At 36.9% G+C, this 9,174-nt stretch overlaps 2 protein-coding genes across 3 annotated transcripts in view; one reads left to right on the top strand and one right to left on the bottom strand.

Annotated features, from left to right (window-relative positions):
• Positions 1 to 640: 640 nt before the first annotated feature.
• On the top strand, positions 641 to 7,445 carry LOC107557507 (lysosomal protective protein-like). 2 transcript variants are annotated; one of them, XM_016240939.1, is made up of 11 exons: positions 641 to 1,112; positions 1,587 to 1,698; positions 1,876 to 2,013; positions 2,089 to 2,250; positions 2,686 to 2,777; positions 2,907 to 2,991; positions 3,080 to 3,220; positions 3,318 to 3,454; positions 3,548 to 3,710; positions 3,798 to 3,887; positions 7,020 to 7,445. In XM_016240939.1, the coding sequence occupies exons 1-11, from the start codon at positions 943 to 945 to the stop codon at positions 7,122 to 7,124; spliced, it is 1,395 nt and encodes a 464-aa protein (XP_016096425.1). In that variant the 5' UTR covers positions 641 to 942; the 3' UTR covers positions 7,125 to 7,445. The 2 variants fall into 2 exon arrangements, with proteins under 2 accessions (XP_016096425.1, XP_016096427.1); XM_016240941.1 differs by lacking the exon at positions 7,020 to 7,445 and adding an exon at positions 4,057 to 4,983.
• Positions 7,446 to 7,535: 90 nt separating this feature from the next.
• Positions 7,536 to 9,174, bottom strand: part of LOC107557493 (cytochrome P450 2F2-like) — a 5,836-nt gene continuing 4,197 nt past the window's right edge. The window contains exons 8-10 of the mRNA XM_016240925.1: positions 8,568 to 8,620; positions 8,200 to 8,341; positions 7,536 to 7,962 (exon numbers count right to left, since the gene is read on the bottom strand). Of these exons, the coding sequence (XP_016096411.1) occupies positions 7,754 to 7,962; positions 8,200 to 8,341; positions 8,568 to 8,620 (404 nt within the window). The 3' untranslated portion in view covers positions 7,536 to 7,753. The remainder of the gene's footprint in view (positions 7,963 to 8,199; positions 8,342 to 8,567; positions 8,621 to 9,174) is intronic.

Here is a 9,174-nt window from a genome sequence, read left to right as displayed (position 1 = left end):
TAAACCATGCGGTATTAAAGAGACAGCTCGCACAATGTAATTAACATCCCCAAAAAATTCACAAGAGCAAGTATATTGCTTGCACATGTTTATTTACATTAAAGGCAAAATAACTAAAATAATAAGAGCACACGTATAGATCTGGAACTTCTTTAAGTCTGTCTAAATATAATTTAGTTATTGCAATGTCTTCTATTGTGTGCTAAATACTGATTAATGTAACAAAAATACTATACATATTTATATATTTTGCTATTGTATTATGAATTGACACTTTGATAAACTTTTCTATATTCCTCTGATTATATAATGGTAAATATTACAATATCATAGCACAACAACAGTGATCAGCAATAATGATAAGCCTAATACTCACAATAAAAATAATACGGTCATAGGCTATAGATCATAACACAGTCTCGGAGGTAAGAAGTGGATTATCCTTCACCTGAAATGTTTGTCTTTTCAACCTGAAATGCGAGGGCAAATGTTGGATCACAATAATTAGGAGCCACAGTTTCCACAAATCCCTTCATTTGATTGGGATGTTCTCCTTTATTCTGGAGGGCAAGGGTAGTGACTGTAACATCCAGCGTATTTTGCAGTATTAAACACATACCGATTTCATCAGGCTCCGAAAATTCTTCTAAAAGAACACAAAGAATGGCCTTCTCAGCTGCCATAGCAGCAACTCTTGCTTCATCAGAACAGCGTGTTCAACACACCACCGTTTCCGTTTAAAACACGTTTTGCACCGTTTTTGTCGGGGCTGAACCGCTGAACGCAGCCCTGGTAGTCTGGTCATTTGGGCGGAGTCTAGTTTGTCAGCATCACCTGACGACTGTAAAAGTCATATGACAGTCAGAGAAAGGGAAGCTTAAACCGCAGGGTCGCAGGGGTCTTCAAGTCTTGTGTACGGGTCCATGTCCATCAGACTGTGAAATGTCTTCTCTGCGTGTCTTCTTCTGTCTTCTGTCCGTCTCTGTGCTTGTGGCGAGCGGCATGTATGATCCAGATGAGGTGCTGGATCTGCCGGGCATGTCTTTTAAACCCAATTACCGCCAGTGGTCAGGATATCTGAAGGCCAGTTCTGGCAAGTTTTTGCATTATTGGTGAGTTTTATTAGTCTTTTGTCTTAAAGTTATCAGCATGAGAATATGCAGCATGTTTTGTTTGTGATGAGGGTATGTTTAGGCGAATGGCGTTTCCGCATTCACGCCGAATGAAAAACTAAGATGTTTTAAATGCAAAAAGTGTTTTTAAAAATCGTTTTTTAAAATATTTATATATAATATTGGTGATATCATGGTCCTTTGAAGTGCTGTGAAGCTAGGACAGTAGTATTATATATTACAATATTCATTGATACCATTGTATGGTTCCTGTCTAGAAAAGCATTGCATTACATTTTGTTCGTGTATAAAACTATTATTTTTTTAGTACTGAATTGTTATTGTGAGTAGTAGTAGTACTGTGGAAAGAGACTTTCCTCTGGTGTAAATGTACTATGGTTTGAGTCTCTTCAGTAACACATAATTGTTTTGTGTATTCATTATTGCATTTTAGAGAGTGTGTATATGTTACAGGTTTGTGACGTCTCAGAGGGACCCGCTCAAGGACCCAGTCGTGCTGTGGCTGAACGGAGGGCCAGGCTGCAGCTCTTTGGATGGGTTTCTGTCAGAGAATGGCCCCTTTCATGTATGTTGATACTTATCATGATTTAATCTTAAAGAGCTAAGAACTAAAGAACTGACATTTTAGAGACGGGAAAAAACATTTATGTAATTTCATTCGTTGAGGTCTAAATAGTTTTTCCGCACAACACAAAACCAAAAATGCCTCAATAAACATTGTGCTTGTTCTGTGTGTCCATAGGTTAATGATAATGGAGCCACACTTTATGAGAACGAATTCAGCTGGAATAAAATCGCCAATGTTCTTTATCTTGAGTCGCCTGCTGGAGTGGGTTATTCCTACTCCGATGACCAAAAATATCAAACCGATGATGATGAGGTAAGTGTCTAAACATTCATAGATATTAATAGCCTATAAAGAAAGACTTTGTAAAGCCTTAATGTGTTTCTTTAGGTGGCAAATAACAACTACCTGGCTTTGCAAAGCTTTTTCATCAAATTCCCAAATTTCACCCAGAATGAGTTTTTCATTTTTGGTGAGAGTTATGGAGGCATCTACGCACCCACACTCATTCTGAGAGTTGCCACTGGAGGTCAGCTTAAAGTGAACTTTAAGGTAGGTTTAATGTGCTTGTTTCATTTTTCAAATGTAATTTATTATTAAATATAATGTATAGACCTTATGTAGCTCGGCCCCTTTTTAGCACTGTGCCCGTTGTCTTCTACTGACATTCATTATAACATCAGCGTCGAACATTACAATGCACATTATAACTTTCGTTAACTCTACAAAAAGTAAATCCACTTCAACAGCTCATTACTCTTAAACAGAGATGCTATAGAGCTCAGGAAATTCAAAGACAAAATTCTGAAGTTGGCTGCGCACTTGTTTCTCTGACGCATAAAGTCTGTAAAATGTAATTTGTTGTTTACTAATATTTGAACACAAATTATACTTAATTTGTTTTCTGTTGAAATATCTATCTGTCTTTCTATCTATCTATCTATTTATGTCTTTTCATTTTAATCATTTATTTGTTTGCTTTTGCAGGGCTTTGCTGTGGGAAATGGCATTAGTAGCTTTGCACTAAATGACCAATCGCTAATCTACTTTGGCAACTATCATGGCCTGTTTGGAGAACAGTAAGCTAATCAATTACTTCTATATGTGGCCACTCGTGTATATCTATATTGCAATACTGACAATAAATATTTTGATAAATGTTTGTTGATTTTTTTTTTTTTTTTTTTTTTACATTATTTTGCTTGTAGGCTGTGGAAGGATCTGAATGACAACTGCTGTCAAAATGGAGTCTGTAATTTCTACAACAATTCTAAAGAGTCCTGCTCCGTTGTGGTAACCTGAATGCATCCACACATGCCTGCAACTCGTGTACAACCTTGCCAATGGTTATTTAAGATGACTAGTCTTCTGTCTTTTGCAGGTATCACATGCGTTTAATATAGTCTATAACTCTGGGTTGAATACGTACGCGCTGTATCTTGACTGTGCTGGTGGTGTCACATCTCAGAGAGCCATGATGCATCTGTTCAGAAACTTCAAGAAGCATTGGGAAGCTAATAAGGTGAGTCTTCTTCTATCTGATCATGCAGCCTTCCAAGAATCCACTTTAATAAACTAGATAAAACAAAGGAGAAATGTGTTTTCTTTGGTTTGTTTAGTTAGTAGGAAGTACTCCAAATGTTCAGGGAGTGCCTCCATGCATCAATAGTACCGCTCAGATAAACTGGCTTAATCGAGGTGATGTGAGGAAGGCGCTGCACATTCCTGATGTACTACCACCATGGGACATCTGCAGGTAAACTGACCCCTATCCCCACATACAGTTTCAGTGTGTGTGTATGCATGAGCAGCGCATGTGTTTATACAGAGTTCTTCCTTTTTTATCCAGTGATGTTGTGGGAAGCCAGTATCACACCATTTACGAAACTATGAAGGATGTCTATGAGAAGCTGCTGGCTTTGGGTCTGAGAGCTTTGGTCTATAATGGAGATACCGATATGGCTTGTAATTTCCTTGGGGACCAGTGGTTTGTTGAGCAGCTTGGACAGAAGGTAAGTTCTGTGTTCTCTGAGACGTGATGCTCTGCAGAATTTGTAACACCTTCTAGGTTTAATGTTGAGTTTCTCTTCTTCTTCAAGGCAAGCACTCAATACCAACCCTGGATTTATGATAACCAGATTGCTGGATTCTACCAGCAATTTGGCAACATCACTTTCCTCACAGTCAAGGTACGTTTCAGGCATCCATGCAGCCTGTCTTGCTCTTTTCCAATGTGTAGTTAGTTCAAGCTGTTATTGTCATGATATACAGTGACATGACATACAGTGTGTGTATGTGTATTATGAGTTTGACATTTTTACATGTACTAAGGCATGGCATACAACTCTGCTCTTCCAGGGTGCAGGTCACATGGTTCCTCAGTGGGCTCCTGGTCCATCTCTCCAGATGCTACAGAGTTTCCTGTCCAATAAGCCTTATTGAACTTCCTCCAGACCGTGTCCTGTCTTAAAGCACTAGATCTGATTTTTAGAAGTGGTCTTGAATGGACTTCAAGAAAGTGTGATTTTAAGGAAACTGTTGAAATGTGACATGAAGCTGCACAGTAATTTTCTCAGGGACTGTTGGGTGTACGTGTGTTTGCATATGTATGGGAATTTTGAAATGCTTTTTGTTTTTTAATTGCTTGGATCTTTTTAAACCAATTCTTCATTGAACACTAGGGGTGGTTTTCACAGTCATGTTGATCATAACAAAATCACGTTATCCCAATTTTATATATATATATTATTTTTTATTTAAAAAAAAAAACTGTTTAGTGGATATCACATGGTTTTAAAATGCTTATTTTGTCCTTAAATCATGGGTTACTGTTAAGGGATCTGTTCATTGAATACGTGGTGAGATGTACTGAGGACAAATATATTTATAGTCTTAATTTTGTTCCTACCCTTGATACACTCAACATTGAAACAAATTTATACTGTTCTTAATTATTTGGATCTATTGTTATAAATGGTTTACAATCCTATCTGATTGGCAAATCCTCTAAGAAGGATTATATGAATGAGCATATAACAATCCGTTTGACCAAAGATATTGGAATCAGTATAAACCAAGAAATAAAAAAGCTGTTTTAGTGTGTTTTGTCTGTGTATATCTGTATTCATTAAGATTATGATCTGACTAATGATATGGCAACTCTTGATCACAACAGCATCAAGACGTATTGACATGAGAAATGAAAATTGACCGATTTAAGTAATACGTGTGGTAGAGTATATATTACGGTGGCCGAGAAGTGCAAAGCAGATCACAATTCTGAAAACAAATTACAAACGCAAATGCAAGTCTAAAAAACAAAATAACAATTCAGAAAGCACAACAACAATTCAGAAAACATTATAACAAGTCAGAAATGACAAATTCGAAAACAAAACAAGTCGGAAAACACAACGACAAAGTTTGTAGGTATAGTTTGAGACAGTGCCATTGGTTTGGGATTACTCACCGCTGACTGGACGAGACATCTGTCAATCAACGTATACAGGAAGAACCAGCCGAAGAACAGCAGAGTCGTGGTAGAAAGTTCGGAGATGGTATTAAAGTAGCTCAGTTTAAATGTATTGTATGAATTGCCCTTACTATGGAATAAAAAATACAGGGTATATTTACATTTAGTTAAAAGTGTCTGTAACTCATCGGTTCTAGTGGCGCAGATGGATAAGTGTGTGTTGTTGGCTTTGTGACGCGATCGACCCGGGTTCAATCCTGCCTTTTACCAAACTTTTTTTTCCTCCCTTTTCAAATGTCGTATTAGCAATGGATTCTATTTACACTAAGTGAAAATAGCAGTATTTTTAGCAATATGCTATTTACACTAAGTGCAAATACCTAGTTACACTATGTTAAAATAGCAGGATTTCTACTATCAAGTATACTACTTGTTGCAAATAGTGGCAATTATCTGCACTTCAGTAATATAGTACATTATAAAACAGTATGCAATAATAACGTATTGAGTGTAAATTATAATTTTAATTATTAAATGGATGCCACCTTATTGGTACAATAAAGCCCTCCCTACACCTACCCTAACCCTACCCCATACTTTATTTTCAACTTTTTGATTATTTCCTTAATTTTTATTGAAAATAAATGCCTTTACGATGTGATACGAGATTTGAAAAGGGAGGAAAAAAAAGTTTGGCAAAAGGCGAGATTGAACACGGGTCGATCGTGTCAAAAAGCCAAGGGCAAGCGCTAATCCATCTGCACCACTGGAGCTGATGTTTTACTGCCACGTTTAACTAAATGTAAATATACACTCCGTATTTTTTATTCCATAGTAAGGGCAATTCATACAATACATTTAAACTGAGCTACTTTAATACCATCTCCGAACTTTCTACCACGACTCTGCTGTTCTTCGGCTGGTTCTTCCTGTATAAGTTGATTGACAGATGACTCGTCCACTCAGCGGTGAGCAATCCCAAACCAATGGCGCTGTCTCAAACTATACCTAGCTTTTCCGGTTTGTCTGATTTGTCCTTGTTTTCTGACTTAATTTTTTTTTTTCGAATTTGTCATTGTGTTTTCTGACTTGTTATAATGTTTTCTGAATTGTTGTTGTGCTTTCTGAATGGTTATTTTGTTTTTTAGACTTGCATTTGGGTTTGTAATTTGTTATTTTGTTTTCAGAATTGTGATCTGCTTTGCACTTCTCGGCCACCGTAATATATAGAGAGAGGAAACAGAGATTTTAGATATCTGGATATGGAGCTGGTAATAGAGGAGAGTTCAATGGCAGTAACATCTTTTATCAAAAACTGTACAGTAGGTGGCGTTATATGCCACTTCTACTTGGTCGTATCCACCTAGGCAGACGAAGAAGAAGCACCAGAAGTTGGTTTGCCATCCGCCATAAAACGTTATTAGAAGAAGAAGAGGAAGAAGAAGAAGAAGAAGAAGAAGAAGAAAAGGCGTAAAGTCAGCAGTCACTCGAACGTGGTTGATACACGTGTGAGGATAATCAGGTAACAGAAATGTTATTGTCGGTTTACACAAAGAGTCACTTTTGCAGTGCATGTTTTTACTGATCTCTGTAGAGTGTAGAACAACTTTTATTTAGTTCTCTTGTTGAACTGCACCGTGTTTAAGTTTCCGTGTCTGTGTGACTGTGGGAGCTACGCTGCGGTGCAACAGTATCTCTCTTTCTCTATCGTTTGGGCTTTATCTTACTGCAGGTTCTGCCCTCGTGAAAAGAGAAACAAAATATTGTCTGTTCATAATATGAGCTTCAGATATAAGCTTCTGTGTGGCTCAAATTTCAAACTTTTCACTCATGTTTCTTTGTTTAACAGCAGCTGGAAGAACACATCGGTGTAGAAGAAGAGGAACCGTGCCCTTGGATGTTTTGTACTAAAGAGATATATTTTGTTTTATTCTTTTATATTTTTACAATATAATTCACGTTAATTCATAGTCACTGCATTTAGTTCTTTTATTGTTAAACTATAGGCTACAGCATACTCGGTATGAATCCTGAGCTTTATAGCAGCTTGCAATGTTGTAAGTGGTATTACATTTTAATTATATTTAAGTGGATTTAAAAAATAATAATAAAAAAATGACTAAAACACGACCACTGGAAGTCTCATGATTGTACAGTAATTCTGCTGAATGGTTGTAAATAATTGTTAAAAGATAAATAAAGCCATAAAGCTTCCAATTATTGTAATCAAAGTTTCACCATTAACACATTTAATGCATATAAGAGACTGGGGCTATTTGGCACGAAGCTACAAAGTCTGTAATTAGATTTCTTGGCAGTAATTTTGTATGTTAGGTTTAAACAGTTACAATGATAACTTATTTAGCTGTAGATGTTGAGTAAATAAGCAAACATAATAAAACCACGCTGAGTTTAACATATTAGGGCAAAGGTATTTTTCACAATTTTCTCTGAGTTTTCACATGTGTGTTATTGGCACATTTAATGTCTTGTGTGTCGTAATTGTTTCACTTTTGCGGAAAAGTGAGGTGTGACATTATAACCAACTTTTGGGGGATGTTATCACTGAAGGGCAACATATGTTCAGTAAACAGATTTACAAGTCTGCCCAGGTGTACGTAGTTGTACAGTAAGACGGTAAGGTTTCACTGACTGTGTCCCACCATATATAAGTTTGAAGTCCGGTTCTCCTGCATCCTCCGGCCAGACCAGACAGAATCGCCGCAGCACCGTGACCAGGATGAGGAAGAGCTCCATGCGAGCTAGATTTTCTCCTAAACACACACGAGATCCTAGAGATTAAAGTAAATGTACATTATACAAACAAACTGTTCTCATTCTACCACAGATATTTTATTCATGTACTGTATTGTTAAAATCATACTGACTCCTGTTTGTGTAATATGTGAAATTAATCAGCGCAATGACATCCACCAATGGCACTAGGCTAAATGAGTGCTATTGATAAATATCCACGGTGTTTAATCAAAGACCTCATTACACAGTGTAGTAAAACACTTATAACATACCTGCAGAGAAAGGCATGAATGCATCAGGCTTCACAAATTCCCCCTTATCATTCAAGAAGTTTTGAGGGTTGAATTCATGGGGAAACTTCCACTGACTTTCCTCTCTGAGAGCAGATGACAGATAGGGGATGATAATTGTCCCCTGTAAGAGTAAATGTTTTAAATTAGCAATCCTCCCTTTCCGTTTACAGTAAAGATGCTGTTTATGGCTTGCAATAATAGTTTGGCAATGGATTGATTTGTTAAGATTAAATAATAGATAGTTGTTCTTAATTACTCTTTCATGTAATTTTTTATATGTGCCATAGTAACTCTATAACTGTATGATGAAACTGCTGTTGCCATTCAGTAATTATAGTAAATGTCACCTTTGGGATGTTGTAGCCCCGGAGCTGAGCGTTGGTTGTAACCATTCCAGAACCTTATTTTGCTGCACATTATTCATTCATGCATAGTCCAAAAATAAATCCATAACCCAGACAGGAAACATCTTGTTTTTTCATTTTTAGAAACATAAAATTGTATTTAAAAAACATACACATACACGGTCGCCGTGATTTTGCCAAGTAAGACATGTTCCTGGATCAACATCTTTTGTTGATCCTGGATCGACATTACTGTCCAAAAATATAGACTAAACCCAATCCCTACCCCTAAACCTAACCCTACCCATAATTTATTCCTAAAATCGGTGTGGAATGATAGCTGATTAACAAGGGTGTAGAAGCACCTAATCTTGATTGTAAGCCTAAAACAGATATTTCCTGAAAAGTTATCTCTCAATTCTGATTGGTTGATTGGAATGATGTTCCAGGATCAACAAGGCTGTTGATCCACGAACATGTTGTACTTGGTCAAATCACACTCACCATTACTCCACAGCTATCATTTTAGGACAATTTTAATAAATTAATTAAAATAATTCATAACTAATCTTTAGCCCCCCCCCCCCCCCCCCCCACACTCAACACAATA

Source organism: Sinocyclocheilus grahami, unplaced genomic scaffold (genome assembly GCF_001515645.1).
Source record: "Sinocyclocheilus grahami isolate Dianchi unplaced genomic scaffold, SAMN03320097.WGS_v1.1 scaffold605.1, whole genome shotgun sequence".
Lineage (NCBI taxonomy): Eukaryota > Metazoa > Chordata > Actinopteri > Cypriniformes > Cyprinidae > Sinocyclocheilus > Sinocyclocheilus grahami.
This window is presented reverse-complemented; position numbering and strand designations above follow the sequence as displayed.